We start from the raw sequence: 16,505 nt of genomic DNA, 5'->3' as shown, positions 1-16,505 counted from the left end.
CTATTTATTTTTATAAAAATATTGTTAAAGAACATATTTGATTTTATTATTCCTAGGCTGCGAGTATATATTTAAGACATTTTCCTACATTGTCCACATTATTTGTTGAATCTGAGTTTGGTGGCCTTTTAAAAAGATGAATAAAACTCAATATGAGTTATTTGAAATACATTTTACTAATTAAATGAAAAAGGTTATAATTATTGTATGAGCAAGAGAAAAGAGTGATGACATTTGGTGAGAATGTATCGAAAAAGTACATGTCGGCAATAGCTAAATAGTATAAACCCTAATTCTAGCCGTCAATCTCTGAGGTGAAATCTGAATGCCCGTGATCTCATATCCCTCTTTTATACCCAAGCATGCTCTTATGTTTTCCCTAAGGTAGGCCTGACCTAATAAGATAGGCCAAATGTTGGGCCGAGTCCTTTGAACTGATCCCCTGAGCGTCGAGCTCTTGAGACAAGTTTTCGGGTCAAGCTTTAAGGTTGAACTTTTGTAATGGGATGCAATCCGTCTTCAACATAATTGGATAATTTTATCGAGCCAGAAAAAAATGAAGCGCATGCAAAAATAAAAACGATATATAAAACTCTGAAAAAGTCACGAAGATTATATATATGGGACCGTTCATTATAGGAGGCCTGGACACTGAATTCTTCAAATCTGTTTTGATAATGTTACAAAATAAAAATTACGTATATACAACATTAAGGAAATTACAATTTAGAAAATACAAATGATATATACATGTATGCTTCAGAACATATCATTATTCAGGTGAGTTAGATCCATCATCCTTGTATAAACACCTGCAAAGCAAAAAAAGCTACGAGAAACAATTATTGAAATAATAATAATAATGGAAAGAGAGACATGTGGAGAGATGAAGAGCTTCCTTCATCCAAAGAAGAGTGAAGTCATTAAAAGGGCAAGTGAAAACTCCAAAGATATGGAATCCATAATATCATCAATTAGTTTTAGTTTGTCCATAGATTAGCAGCTTTACTTCACCTTGCTAAACCCTCTTTTAAATGTAAAGAAGCTCTTCTTCTTATTTTTGCTATGCTTTCTTCTTGTAAGCAATCACAACTCACAAGCGTCATCTTTTAACCTAAACCTATGTTTCATATGCATAAAGATATTTACACAAAGGGGAAAAGAAACTAGCTAGGCAGAATTAATTCAAGCACTTGAACCTAAACACCAAGGCTTAATTCACTAGAGTTGCAAACAAGAAGAACAAGCGAGAGAATAATTGACTTTGAATTTATACAAAACCTTAGCCTATGAATCTTTAATCTGGTCAAAACAAGAGACAACTAGGATCAAAAGAAAATTGGAAGGATATAACTTGTGTGAAAAAGATAGATCTCCATCATAATATTCAGTGGTGGAGCTAGAAACTTTTTCAACCGGAGTTAAAATTAACATAATTTTCATAGAGATTTTGCTTAAATTGAAAATATATTTTCTGTTGAAATAACATAGGCTTCAAACTATATAGGGGTCAGTAACATATTTGTATTGGGGTCAAATATAGTTTAAATCCAATGTTATTCCAGCTGAAAAAATATTATATATCTTTCACCAACATCTTAAAAACTTTGAAAAGAGAGAAAATAAGAGAAAGATAACAAGTGAATGACTCATTGAAACTTGAAAGACTTTTATATACTATCTAACCCTAATGAAAATGAGAGAGGGTAGAAAATTGTAAGAGATTTTGGGGATATTGTTACCATCTTACTTATGATTTTATATTATTAAGGGTACTATTATTCATCACTAAATTAATTATTTTTTTCAGAAAATACAAAATTACATAATATAGACTAGAGGGAAACAAATAAATCAAAACAAAGAAAAAAAAATGTGCGGTCAGGATTGAAGGATGGATATAGTAGATGAATGCATAAACGGAAATAATCTTTTTTTTTGAAAAAAAAAACGGAAACAATCTATGAATAGATTTCCTAAAGATACATTTCTATAAAATTCTTCCTGCTTACATGCTCATGAATGTATAAACGGAAATAATCTTTTTATTTTGAACAAAAAAACGGAAATAATCTATGAATAGATTTCCTACGGATACATTTCTATGAAATTCTTCCTGGTTACATGCATTGTTCATTTGTTCCCAACGATATAGTTAGAATTAAACGCTCAGGTGCTCCTGCCCGAAAAAAAAATGATCTGAGATACTCCTGCCCGAAACTGACCGGATTTGGAATTTAATATATCTTTAATTAAATCAGAAAATTTATTAAAAGACCACAGAGCCAACAGAAACTTACATAATTACAACCCAACCAGGGCCATTTCGCAGACCATCCAGACCCGATCCATAAATTCGGATCTATTTCGCCTTAACTTCCGAAACCTTTATATGACTTAGTGTAATTGTAAACTTTGGTATAACTGTGTAGCGTAATAAAACCTGAACAAATAAATACTGTCCCAGTTACAAAGTGATGCTAAATTGAACTTAATCACACATTGAGTACTCCACATTTAGATTGCAATTTATTATTACGTTATTGTTCGGCCACATGTGTTGTTATTGATATATTTAGTGAAGTTCAAATAAAAAGATTAGTTTATAGATATAACTAGAGTAATTACATAATGTTTATAGATAGAACTAGAGAAATAACAGAGCATAACAGCTCATCAACTTAACAACTTAGTAAAACTAGATAAAACTTCTACTAATCTTCAATTGGCCATGTGCGAGCAGTCAAGTGTATTTGGTAGCAAAAGTCCCAAGCTGCACAATTCCAGAAACAACGATCGCATTTCCACCGTGATCGTGATCCATCTAGGGAGACTTCAAACTCTGGAGGGTCTATGTGGGAACACCAACAATCACATGGCACATTAGGATCTATCCTTTCAGCCACAGATAGAAACATGCCAGGTTTATCGTAATCCCAATGGCCTGAGAGTTGCCAACTACAGATGATTTGAAACATCTTATAAACATGTTGACGAGTAAAGGCAGGGTAGTTGTGAACAATTCCCCTATGATCAACGCTAAAGGCTAAGTTCAGCATTCCATCAACAAACTGGGCCAACTCGCATCCTCTCTCACCAGCAAGATGGATTTTTTCCCTTCCTTCATCAACTAAATGGAGGATGAAGAACTCATACATACCTCTCAAGTATATGGCCTCTGGATTACCCGAACGGTAGCATTTTAGCCTGAATGTTCGAACAGCACTGACCTCGTCTACCCAGTCATTCAGGTAAATGAGATTGGCCGATCTGTAGAAGTGATCTTCTCTTCCAACTTCGTTGAACCCGGAAAAAGCAATCCTTGCAGAACCAAAATCTCGGATATTCATCGTTGCTACCGTAGAGAGAATCTTATGAAGCATTGAAGGAGGGAGAGAATCCATGTCTAACTCTGATAAAAGAAAAAATGTTATTGTATGAGAGAGATGAGGGAAATTGTAGAGATTCGAAATTTATGTAATTGTAGAGTGTAATTGTAGAAGTGATAAACCATTTATAGGTGATTTGATGGGCTCCTCGAGAAGACATGACTTCTGTGACACGCCTTTTGAATAGTAGTCGCGTCTGTTGGAATTGAAACTTTGTAAAACTATAATTTATTAAGATATATCTAACTATATTTAATGAAGTTGAACAGTGGCGTGTCCATTTAAGGTTGATTTGATGAGTATTATTACTTGATTGACTCAGGTTGATTTGATGAGTATTATTACTTGATTGACTCGAGACTCCCCCGAGATTAAACCATTTCTCTCCCCGAGAAAGCATAACTACTTCAACTTATCTAACACGCTTTCTGACTGCAACAGTCGCCTCTCCTGAATTTTAACATACATAAATATGTATAAGTAAGTGAAACTCGTGGAGATCACGGGCTAAATTTATGAAACTAAGCAAAACGTAACAATTTAGATTGTATGAAAATTTGAAACTATACAAAACTTAACGAAATTTAGATATTATATCGTTTTATTTTTTAAAAGATGGTCAGTTTCCAAAATGTATAATAGTTAGTGAATATATTTAGAGTTCATATATTTAATGATAGCAACTACCAGTGTAGGAGATAATCAATGAAAAGGATAATATTAATTTTGAGAAAAAACCTGTAATTTAATGAACTATTAGAATCTACTACTCCTATTTTTGCCCGAGGTTGATAGACTCGTGGAACGAACACGACATTTGATAGACTCGTCGAAAGGAAAATACGTCCCCACGACTTCTCTTGTGAAAAAGTCTCTTTTAATAATCATTACACTTCCGAGTATCATTTATACGCTACATCTCTTGCATTTAAGAGAATTATGCATTTAAACACTCACTGTTACTACATCTCCTCTCTCATCTCTTCTCTCATCTCTGCGAATACTCCATCTCTTCTCTCATCTCTCAACAAACAAGATGGCAGAGTACGATAAGCTTTCCGAGGTTATTTATAACCCGGCGGTCAGGGCTTGGCGTTTCAGAGTGAAACTACACATGATCTACCCTTTCTATTCCTGTGTTACTAACAGTGGGCCTTACTATAACTATATCCTCGCAGATGAAGATGTAAGTGTTATATCATCATCTCTCAATTGTGTAATAAACATGTAACCGTCAGAAATAAAAACTTGATCCTTGTAACATGTAATAAACATGATCTTTGTACTTTATTTTTGTAGGGATACAAGATGGAGATGAACACTTATGAGAATTATAAAAATTTTAGAGGCCTTGAGAAGGAAGAGGGAAGATGGGTGGAAATCTTTGTGGTAGATGTTGAACGGACCTACCCATGTTTCAAGACAACTAGGTCTCCGTTCAGACTAATTGCTTCGCGCCTTACGCAAGTCCGCATCATCGAACCTCTGAACAATCGTCTTTTCTTTGATTTCAAAAGCATCCATGCAATCCCTCGCATGCACTGGCGTGACCTCAAATATCCCATAGGTAAGTGAAACGAACAGATTTAGGAATGGTAATCACAACTGATTTAAGAATGGTTTAGGAATGGTAATCACAACTGATTTAGGAATGGTAATCTCAACAGTCGCATGGCTTGGTTTCAGAACTTTGTATAACTCTGTAGATGTATGTGAAACTAAGTGAAACGAACTGATTTAGTTGAGTAACACTTATATGGTAGATACAATGGGAGTGGTCTTCAACACAGAAGCTAATCTCGATGCCCCTTCAGAACCAAGGATGGAGTTTTACATAAGGGACAACATGTGAGTATAAAGTAACATATGATTCAAGCAAATTTATATATATATATATATATATATATATTGTAACTGACGCACTTTTTCTTTATTATGAATAGTGACCATCAGATAAGATGTGTGGTGACCGGCACTCAGGCAGTTGCCTTCCGGGATGGTCTTGATGACATGAGTGGTGGGGTCGTAGACAGGTGATTGTTGTCCTTAAGATGTGGAGAGTCTGTGAATCTACGAGTAAGTGTTGTTTCTGTGTCTAGTTTTAAATGTGATAGTTGAGTAGAACTTTTGCTAAAATCAAGACCATACAGATTATTTTGGTCCTGATGATATATGGCTTCAGACCGAAGGTGGATTTGCGGACTTCAGGTTCAATCCGCGTTTGCCAGAGGTTGAGGAATTCGGGCAGTCTGTACTAAACAGCGACCCTTATGTTCAGAAATATGGGGTTGAAGGTCTCGTGTAAATGTTTAATGTCGGTGAAACTTTGTTTAAATATCGGTACAACTATGTGTTAATGTTGGTGAAACTATCTCTATTGTCGGTACAACTTTGTTCACTCTATTGTTCAATTTTCCAACTTTATAGTTTCACTTAGTCAATTTTCAAACTTTTCGTTTCACTTAATCTCACCTGTTTCAACTTTTGGTTTCACTTAATCTCACTTGTTTCAACTTTTGGTTTCACTTAATCTCACTTGTTTCAACTTTTGGTTTCACCTAATCTGTTCCAACTTCTGGCTTAACTTATTTCTCTGTTCGACTTTTTCGTATAAATAGGTCAGATATTGTGTTAGTTTCACTTTCTCAATTGTCTAACATACTAAAAATAATAGAAACTTTTTCAATAGATCAAACTACATGGTTGTTCAACTTCGCATAACTTAGAAAAACATAGCTTAGCAATAACAATTAGTTATAGGAATTGGAATTCTCTTAGAATTTCAATTACTTTTTGTACATCATAATTTCTACAACTAAAACGATGGTAAGAAGAACACAACCTCCTGATATCTTTATCATGGGCATCTTTTTGGGACCTTCGCGGATATCTCCTTCATTCCTTATTGTTGCTTTGAGACTCTGAACTTCTTCTTCGAGCATTCGAACTTGGTAGTTCAGCTGATGTATCTCATCGGTGAAGGCTTCGTCAACCCATTTGAAGACATGATTGTTGTTCTCGAGCTACAACATGATTTTTTTTTCAAAACGAGTAAGCGTGATTCATAAGCGTTCGATATATAAACAACAAACGGATGTACCCTTTGTGAAGCCGCAAAGAGACACCGATAATACCGGCGATATGGGTTTGGATTGCTTCTGGAGATGATCTCGATGACGCCCACCCCGCACCAACACCTACTAGGTATCCCCGGAGTTCGTATCCGTCTCCAACCACCGGTCGTGGAAGATGAAGCGGCGGACATCTCGGTTTTTGGGAGGGGAGGGAGTGACGAGGAGAGAGAGGAGAAAGATTAGGGAAGAGAGAGAAAATGAAGATAGCAAATGGGGAAAACCTAAAAAAAGGGTCTTTAATACTTCGATTGAACGATTGGGAAAAGCTGGGAAATTAGAAATTCGAAAAGCTGGGCGGGAAAATTAAGAATCCCACGGTTTTTTCTGTTGTAAGTTTCACCAAGTACTCAGTTTTACAGAAAGCGTCAAAGTTGCACTTTTTAATTATTTCTATTTATCTTAGTTATACTCGACTTGAATTAATGATTTTGTGGTTATACCAATGCAATTATGTTTCCTGAGTTCATTTCTCATACGATCATGTACATATAAACTTGATTTCGTGCCATGAAGAGTTATCAAATCTAACGAGGTCAGTTTCATCGATAAAGCTATAACAACACATTGTATTTCCTATATGATTGCTACCAAGCAATGAGATAGAATTTTAACAATTCTGATTAAATCATAATTAACATAGCACTAATAATAAACTACAATCGTATTACTTCCATGACTTATAAAATTAAATTACAAAGTTTAGAATTTACAATCATATTATTCAATTTACATAACGTAGTTATACCAGTTTCACTTAGTTATAGAACACACAAATAAAATTTATTTCACCTCACAACGTTCTCATACGATAAAAACACCAAAACCAAAAGTGAAAGGCAAACACCAAAACCGAAAGTGAAAGGCTTACAACCTAATCCACATCAAAACTGAAACTGAAAGGTTTACAACCTACTCTTATTCTGTTTCTTGTGGGGATGTTCATCGTGCTCCAAACCTGTGCCCACATTATCTTCTTCTCCATATCCACTCTCACGCTCACAATAGTTCCTACTACAAGAGCTCTCTCCAACTCTCGACAGTTGCTCGGTTATTTGAACTATTTGCAATTCTTCGATGTCCTCCACATGCAAAATACTCCTTCTTTGCTCTCTATCAACTGATGTTAGATAAACAAACACATCTTCATCATCCAAAATATACGATTGCCTCTTAGGTTCCACTACCAATGGAATGTAACCCAAATTGAGCCTCTTCGTAAACGAATATATTCCCATCTTCCTGCATATCCTCTCTTTCAACAACGAATAAGTGATCTCCTCCAACGATGATGTCTTAAAGGATATAGCATACAAACGAGCATCGGTTGGAATCCATTCATAATCATCTCCATCCTTAGAATAATGTCCATCATAATCAAAGTGTATGTTCGTCGAAATGGACACATTGTCTGCAATAAAAACATTTAACCACTTAAAGTTATACTTGTTTATTCAGTTATACCATTCATGTTATACTTGGTTACACAGTTAAACCATTAAAGTTATACTTCGTTATACTTCATTATACCATGTCACAGAGTTGCGTCAGTAACCAACCAATTAGTGATAAGCCAGAACGTCTAATCTTCGATTGAATCGTCATAATTTCCGACATTCAATCATTCCTTTCCGATCCTCGATTAGTTCATGAAACCCAAATGAATAAGAATTTTTCAATTAAAACTATAAATTTGGAGTCGAGTCTTCAATTCAAAACCAAATTGTTATCAGCTTTGATTCCCGACATTCAATTATACAGTTGTTGATTATCGAATTCCCTAACAAACATACCATTCAAACTTTCCGATCGTCGATTAGTTCATACACAAATACGGAATCTTCTATCTAATCGGAATCCCGTGAATAATGAGTTCGTCTATGGTGGATTCTATACATCGGTCTTAACGACGATTTGAGATACATACCTTGTATAACGGAATTAATAGCTCGATGATCCAGTATCCAAGCGAAGAGATCGTATTCCAAACGAATTTCCGAGAAGATGAGTACGAGGGAAGTATCGAGTGGGCTTCGAGTGAATCTTCGAGTCGAAATTCGTCGGGGGGGAGAGGGAGGGAGGAGGAGAGGAGAGAGAGAGTGGATACTCGATTAATTTGATTAATTTATTCATTAAATCAGTCAGAGGTATTTTAGATATTAACCATATTCTCTAAGAGTATAAAGATAGATAAGAGTATGGCAGATCACATGAGAGTATGATAGATCACTTTTTCCCTCATTAAGAGTACCTGTACCTGAGCAGTTGACTCATATAGTTAGGCCTTCAAACTTTCAGCATCAATTAATGGGCCATAAAGCAAACCATATGGGCCGTTTTTAATGGGCTTATTTTATTTAACGACGTGGCTTAAAACTAGAAGCTTCGGATGAGAAAGAAATCTCATTTCATCACGTAAGTCATACATTATCAAAAGGTAGGAAACACAGCGACGGAATATATATTAACTTCCACCTGGGCAAAGTTTACAGCCTCTTAATAAAACCTAGAACTGCTTTCCTCTCCTTCTATTCCCACCATCATCCCCCATGGGTAGGCTTTCTCGAGCTCCGTTTATCTCTGTCGCTTTTTCCTACTTCGATTCTCGTCTGTATTACTCGATCTAACCTTACTCTCTGTTATGTGTGTATGCTTGTAATCTTACATCGGTTTTGGAGCCGATGGATTCGTTACTCGCGTGGTAGATGTTTCGGCGTGAGAATTAGTAATCGGATTTAGGGTTTTGAATCACTGGATTGACTTTTAATGTGTTGTTTAGAACTGAGATTTGTTAATTTATTATGCTATCTGGAGTTTTTGCGGATCTATTTAGGTTTGTAGCATTGGGGGTTAGGGTTATGCTATGGCTTGCTCTATATGGAACTTGTTTGACCTGATTGACTTTCTCTTTTCGCTTATACCAGTTTGTGATTTTTGGTGATCAAGTAGTTCTTTGTGAGGTGTTTCTGTACATAATTGATCTAACTGTCGAGTTCACGAGCTTACAACATGTTCATCATAATAGTGTTATTAGTAGGGTTCCAATTTGATCATTAATATGTCTGTTATGAGTTATTGTGTCTGTTCTTTTTAATATTTCATCCATCTTATATCTTTTGTCAACTATGTAGATATTGAGGCTGATATCCGCGCATTACAGCTTGATTCCGCAGGTAATTCCTTGGAGATGATAAGCTTAACATTTCTTTTTCTTAGTTTGCAATTCGCATGGTGCTAAAACGTTGGTGTTGAAATGTGCAGAAGAGAACAATGGAGTTGGAGGTGTCATTCCGGCAGATCAGAACTCAGATGGAGTTGAGATAGTGGATAAAATGGATGAAGGTTGTGGCATTACACTTTCTGTTTATATTTTCTCTGTCACACTGTTTGGATTGTCTATTTGTGGGTCGGTTTACTCCTATAGTTTCACCGTGTCTGTTACATATGTATGATGTTAGCTTGTGATTGAGGGAGGCGGGTCCAAGGTTTATGCTGTCATGAGATTGAATGCTGATTCTAATTATCTAATACTTGATATTTATCCTCTCTCTACAGACCTGAAAGATGAGGTTCAAGAATCAGCGCCCGTCCCTGATGTGCAACAAGGTTGATAGATCTTTCTTTCTATTTCATTTTCCCTAAAAGGTAGTTAAAATTTGTGAGGTATACCTCGTTGGTGATGTTTTTTTTTTCCTGGACATTGGTGGTTTCAGCTCCCGAGGATCATGATCAGGAAATGCTCCATCCAGTGCATAACCCAGCAAAAGGTTCTTATATACTCGTTTGTTTCTCATCTTTCTGTGATCGTGTTGTCTAGTTGACGACTGAATTATCTCTCTCGTCTATTTAATCAATATAGCTAAAGAGAAGGCAGCCCAGGAGAAGGCCGCCAAAGAGGAAGCTGAAGAAGAGGCAGAGGCAAACAAAAAGAGACACTTGAATGTGGTGTTCATTGGACATGTTGGTATGGTCATCTACTTGATTTTTTCCATCAATTCAATTTTCTTAATTGATAACTCGTCTGTAGTTTCCGGGAAAGTCTTTTCCATTTTAGATTGTAACTGTTTCCTTGTATAGACACATGGTTTCAAAGCTAATTGATTTAATATTCACATGTCAACCGTTTCCATTGTAGATGCTGGGAAGTCTACAATTGGAGGACAAATTCTCTTCCTTAGCGGTCAGGTGGACGACCGACAAATCCAAAAGTATGAAAAGGAAGCAAAAGAAAAAAGTAGAGAAAGCTGGTGAGTATTTGTGTTTAATACAAACTAATAAGGTATGCTTAGGTTCTATTTTCTGTTTCCATAAACTTGTTATTGTCCTCTATGCTAGGTATATGGCCTATATAATGGATACAAATGAAGAAGAGAGGGCCAAGGTACTTCCTGCGGTGATTAGTGTTTCTTTGTTTCCTGTAAATGTGTCCGAGATGACAGAGTTCACGTGTCTGTAGTATTCCCAGCAATGTTTATGGTTAATTCTAAACTTTCCTATGTGGTATGGCTTACTTGCTACATTGACAGGGTAAAACTGTTGAAGTTGGAAGGGCTCATTTTGAAACTGAGAGCACTAGATTTACAATTCTGGATGCTCCGGTAAGGATCAACCTAAAGTAATAGTTTTTTGTTCATTTGTCTTTCATGTCAAGTGTATCTTTCTAATTCTCTTTTCCTTTTTTTGAACTTGCAGGGTCATAAGAGTTATGTACCAAATATGATTAGTGGAGCATCTCAGGCCGACATTGGTGTGCTGGTTCGTTAGTACTATGTCAAATTGTTCTGATTCCTTAAGTGTAGCATTTGTCTCTCGTAGGGAACCTATTAATTTCCTGCCTTTGTTTCTCGGTTGTAGGTGATATCGGCTCGTAAAGGTGAATTTGAAACAGGATATGAGAGGGGCGGGCAGACGCGTGAACATGTTCAACTGGCAAAAACATTGGGCGTGTCAAAGCTGGTGGTTGTTGTGAACAAGATGGATGACCCAACTGTTAACTGGTCGAAAGAGAGGTACGTACAAAATCCTTTCTAATCCCTGGCACTGTTGATTTACATCTCTTTCTGTTCACCCTCGTATTTATGTACTCTTATGCAGGTACGATGAAATTGAACAAAAAATGGTACCATTTCTGAAATCCTCTGGCTACAACACAAAGAAAGGTATGCAGTGAACTATAAACGTTAGAAATGAGCTATGGTCTAATTGCATGTTTAACTTGTTTTACACTCTTTTGTTTTGAAGATGTTATCTTCCTGCCTATATCTGGTCTAATGGGGATTAATATAGACAAGAGTATGGATCGAAACGTTTGTCCTTGGTTCAGCGGCCCTAGCTTTTTTGAAGTCCTCAATGCTATTGAAGTTCCGCCACGGGATCCTAATGGTCCATTCAGGTGAACCTCAATGCCGCTTCTTATTCTTTTTTCATTCGAATGTGTCTTTCAAAATACTAGTTGATGCATTCATGAAATCCCGTTAGTCCATGTTGCTTCTTGACCATAGCGACCATATGCATTGTTTTCTGCACCTTTTTTTGCACTACAGAGTAGGAAATGTCTTCTATAGTTTCTTTCTCATTCTTTATAGTTGAGATGAGAATTATTGTCTGTAAGCATATCTTTGTATATTTTTAACTGTTAACCCGTATTGATCTTGTGAATTGTATTATATAGGATGCCCATTATTGATAAATTCAAAGACATGGGAACTGTTGTTATGGGAAAAGTAGAATCTGGCAGCATTCGGGAGGGTGATTCCTTGATTGTTATGCCAAACAAGGTATTTTCCAAACGTCGTCTCGCATGACTATATAATTGCCGGCTCATTGTCTTCCTGATAACTATCATCTACCAATTTAGGAACACGTGAAAGTGGTTGCTATATATTGCGATGAAGACAAAGTTAAGCGTGCTGGACCTGGTGAGAATTTGAGAGTCCGTATAACTGGCATTGAAGACGAGGATATCCTTGCAGGTTTTGTTTTATCCAGCGCGGGTGAGTATGATGATTTTTGTTGATATCTCGAATCATACTCTTCTCTTTTTGTAGAGATACTAATTTGTCGGTTTTCTTTGTTTATCTGTTGCAGTAAAGCCTGTACCTGCCGTTACTGAGTTCGTTGCCCAACTACAAATCCTTGAGCTGCTTGACAATGTAAGCACATTTTTTCTTATGGAATGTCAACTTTTGAGCGTATGCACTTCTTAATAGTGTTGCTGCATTCTTACAATACATTCAGAATATTAATCCCTCGAGTCATCATTATTTTCTGCTCCTGTAGGCGATCTTTACAGCTGGTTACAAGGCTATTCTCCACATTCATGCGGTTGTTGAGGAATGTGAGATAATTGAATTGATATGCCAAATTGATATGAAGACTAGGAAACCCATGAAAAAGAAAATTCTGTTTGTGAAGAATGGTGCTGCTGTTGTCTGTCGTATACAGGTCTGGCTCCCCTTCTGTTTCCCTTTCTTTCCTTTTATATTTTATTTATTGCCATATGTTTCAGCGAAGTTATGGTTGAAGTTTCTATGCCCGTCTTAAGAAAAAGCATGAAATATTACTTCATTTCATTTGAGCTTGCTACAATGTTTTGGTGATGATTGTTTGGTCTTCAAACTTGTTTGAATGTGTATGTTTTCTATTTGCCTGCTGCTTGACAAGAGTAATAAAATGTTCACAGCCGTTTTCTGTTTGTAAATAAACCGTTGTTGCAAAGCTTACCAGGAACATTGAGAGCATCTGCACGAGATTTCTGTTTAACAGCTTTAGCAAATTTTTATCTAGTCTTTCTAATCCTAATCACTGCTATCCATTGCTTCATCTATGCAGGTTAGCAATTCAATCTGTGTTGAAAAATTCTCAGATTTTCCGCAACTTGGAAGATTCACTCTGCGAACTGAAGGTAAAGATTTGCTGAGACTATATTAAATGCAATGCAGAATATGATCACTCATCTTAATTTATGTGCATGGTTTACAAATCTATTTGGGGACTCACTACAGGGAAAACAATTGCTGTTGGAAAAGTGACTGCGCTCTCAGGTGCTTCCTCAAGCGCTTGATCCCAATTTTGCGAGGAAAAAGGTGACTAGCTACTCTTACGATTTCAATTATTTGTGAAACCACCAAATTGAAGAAACATCCAATCTGAGCTGGTTTCTGGTTCTTTAAACTGCAGGAGACGGCTTTCGAGTTGCACCAAGAGGGGGCTTCAGGAAAGTGCTTCTGACGAAGGAATCTGGAGTTCCCTAAACTCAAATCTTAGTACCATCTGTATGGTGAGGTTTGAGAGTTACTGCTACAGAGAGGTGTAACTTGAGACCGTTTTCTGAAAAATTTAAAAGCTAGAAAGAGTATTATGATGAACATGAGTGAGAGTTTTTACTTCTTTTGGAGCTAAATTTTACAATTACTACTGTTGTTATTACCCTTTTAGCTGCTGAGTCTGTCTTTGGGCTTTTTGGAGTTTGCTGTTTAAATAGTTGAGGAAACACCATTTGTTCCTTAATGCTCGTCATAAAAGTAACTTATTTCTTCCTGCCTTTGCTCCATGCGACTTGGCTGATGCAGACTTGGGGTTTACATTGGTCCTTTGACAAGTGCGTGCTTCTAAGTTCAGTATTACGTAGATCGGACAAGGATTGAAACTTGCAGTGAAGCAGTGTGTGGCGTTATTTATGATTATACCAACGTAAAATGGAATTTAATTTTGAAAGTTGTTTCAATATCAGGTAAGAATGGTGACGGGGAATAATAGGGAATAATGAATTTCTTAACGTTTTTATTAAAAAATTACCATTCACAAGAAATAATAATTTTTTCTCATTCTTTCTTGTTTCCTTTTTTTATAGAAAATTAAAGGACACAATTATTTTTGTAAAATTTAAGAAGGAACAATCATTCTTTTTCATTGATGCTATTTTTTTTCTATATATTCCTTTTTTGTTTGTTCCTTTTATTTCCCGAATAATCACCAGTCAGACCCATCATCTTTCGAAAGAGGAACCCGAATTGAAAGAAGAAATCAAGTTATCAAAAGAGAGATCTGTTTAGTCTTCAAAGTCAATTTTCCTTCTAGCCATTTTTTTATAAATAAATATTTATTTGTATAATTGATCATATATATTTTAAAATTATCCGTTTAAATAATTTTTTAATTTGTCATTTCAAAACAAAATAATTTTATAGTTTATATTGTGATATCATCCATAGAATGTGACATGTATATCCACATAATTTTTTTTATTTGGAACCGTGTAACCGCACATGTATTAAGTTTCACTTTTATAACTAAATTATTATTTTTATAATTTATATGTATTATATAATTGTTTTAAAATGACATTTTAAAACATAATATTTTATTTATTACAATAAATAACTATATTTTGTTTTTCTACCATCAATTATATCATTTCTATATCTTATCATATTTATTTTATCATATTTATATATAATTGTATTTGTATTTATATTAAAATATACTACCAGTAATATATTAACATATTAATTTTTATCTTATTTATATATTGTAAAATTGATTTATTTTGTGGTCTTTATTTTTTTATTTGTTAAATAATGAGAAATATAACTACAGATGTTAATAAATAAAATATTTTGTTTTTCTACCATCAATTATATCATTTATATATCTTATAAATTTATTTTATCGTATTTATATTTATATTCAAATATACTAACATATTATAATATATTAACATATTAATTTGTATCTTATTTATATATATATTCTAAAACTGATTATTTTTTGGTTTTTGTTTTTTATTTATTAAATAATGAAAATATAGCTACATTTGTTTAAAATAATAGTGTGCTATAAATTCTGTAAATGAATAAACTAATTCCAAATACTATTGAAATTATGAAAAATGATATTACATATATTACGGATACTCTCTGATTTTATTCACATATTTTTCGTTTCTGTTTATTAGATTAGTAACAAATTTTTTATAATTTAAATCTGAAATTGAAAGTATATATTTATATTTCCGTTTATGAAAGAATGTAAAAGTGGAAAATATTAAGGGATAAGCTTAATTAAATTATATAATATTATTTATTGGTAAGCTAGATTATAGAAAGTAGTTTGGATTAAAAATGAATGAATTTGATTTTTAAACAATTGATCATTTTTAATCATAATTAAAAAGTATCTGCACGAGTACTTGTTTGGTATATTAATACTTAAACTATTTTAGGAAATTAGTTTCTTCTTGGAAAAGATAAACATTAATTAAAGATATATTTATTAAATTTCAGTGGCACTGGATTGTAAATATTGTGCAAGTTTAAGAGTTAGTCTTAATTTGTACTTCAGATTTATGCAAAGTAATTTAAGGCGAAACTCTGTTGCGGAAAATCATTTCGCAAATAATAATATAAATAAATCAAAGTTACAAGGTGGGATTTAAGTTAATAACGTTATTTAGACGTGCTTGAGAATAATTTTTGCAAAAAAAAAATCACAAACTGAGGCGACTTATGGAAAAAAAAGTATGACGGTTCCATCGTCCAACCTCATATTAAAAAAGAGGAATAGATGGAAAAAGGTCTAAAAATATTATATTTGCGTATTTTTGTTTTTATTTTCAATTTACAGAAGGTATCACTTAGACCATGATTAACTTCAGTCTCTTAACTGAGGTTATTAGCTTCGATTAAGAGATGGTTCTTATCTTTTCTAAGATTTTAACTAAGAAAAGTTAAAAATCGTCATTTAAATAAAAGATATAAAAACCGTTTCTTAGTCGAAAAGTGAAAAAAAAATAAAAAAACAAAAAAATGTCAAATCATGAATTAAGAATCCTGGCTAATAGACCAGAATTAATCATGCCCTTACAAAAACTGTAAAGGAAAAAAACTTCATAAACCTTAGGAATTTTAATTTGAAGGGGTTTTTTTAAGACCCATAAAAATTTAAGCTGCTCGGCCGTGTTCAAGTTTCTTTTTGTTCGCAAGCT

The 16,505-nt window shown here is 34.5% G+C and overlaps 2 protein-coding genes across 2 annotated transcripts; one reads left to right on the top strand and one right to left on the bottom strand.

Annotated features, from left to right (window-relative positions):
* Window positions 1–6,175: 6,175 nt before the first annotated feature.
* Window positions 6,176–6,654, bottom strand: LOC117125927 (uncharacterized protein At4g04775-like). The gene is made up of 2 exons (XM_033272903.1): window positions 6,490–6,654; window positions 6,176–6,412 (listed from the first exon to the last, which is right to left on the bottom strand). Exons 1-2 carry the CDS (start codon window positions 6,652–6,654, stop codon window positions 6,176–6,178), a joined length of 402 nt encoding a protein of 133 aa, XP_033128794.1.
* Window positions 6,655–8,898: 2,244 nt separating this feature from the next.
* Window positions 8,899–14,031, top strand: LOC103872579 (eukaryotic peptide chain release factor GTP-binding subunit ERF3A). Its single transcript, XM_009151010.3, has 20 exons — window positions 8,899–9,073; window positions 9,652–9,693; window positions 9,782–9,862; window positions 10,076–10,126; window positions 10,234–10,287; window positions 10,380–10,484; window positions 10,656–10,767; window positions 10,856–10,901; window positions 11,047–11,118; window positions 11,213–11,275; window positions 11,375–11,529; window positions 11,615–11,679; window positions 11,762–11,912; window positions 12,192–12,297; window positions 12,378–12,513; window positions 12,608–12,672; window positions 12,800–12,964; window positions 13,352–13,424; window positions 13,525–13,605; window positions 13,700–14,031. Exons 1-19 carry the CDS (start codon window positions 9,070–9,072, stop codon window positions 13,581–13,583), a joined length of 1,605 nt encoding a protein of 534 aa, XP_009149258.2. The 5' UTR covers window positions 8,899–9,069; the 3' UTR covers window positions 13,584–13,605; window positions 13,700–14,031.
* Window positions 14,032–16,505: the final 2,474 nt, after the last annotated feature.

This window comes from Brassica rapa, chromosome A06 (assembly GCF_000309985.2).
Source record: "Brassica rapa cultivar Chiifu-401-42 chromosome A06, CAAS_Brap_v3.01, whole genome shotgun sequence".
Classification (NCBI taxonomy): Eukaryota; Viridiplantae; Streptophyta; class Magnoliopsida; order Brassicales; family Brassicaceae; genus Brassica; species Brassica rapa.
Note: the sequence above shows the minus strand (reverse complement) of the source record. Positions and strands in the feature narration are given on the sequence as shown.

Bases quoted from the DNA above. Each gene is read 5' to 3' on its own strand.
- LOC117125927 (XM_033272903.1), bottom strand. From the start codon at position 6,654: ATGTCCGCCGCTTCATCTTCCACGACCGGTGGTTGGAGACGGATACGA. The intron at 6,413-6,489 runs GTACATCCGTTT...ATCATGTTGTAG, and splicing joins TCTTTGCGGCTTCACAAAGG to CTCGAGAACAACAATCATGT.
- LOC103872579 (XM_009151010.3), top strand. The intron at 10,288-10,379 runs GTTCTTATATAC...TAATCAATATAG, and splicing joins AGTGCATAACCCAGCAAAAG to CTAAAGAGAAGGCAGCCCAG. The intron at 11,530-11,614 runs GTACGTACAAAA...ACTCTTATGCAG, and splicing joins GTTAACTGGTCGAAAGAGAG to GTACGATGAAATTGAACAAA.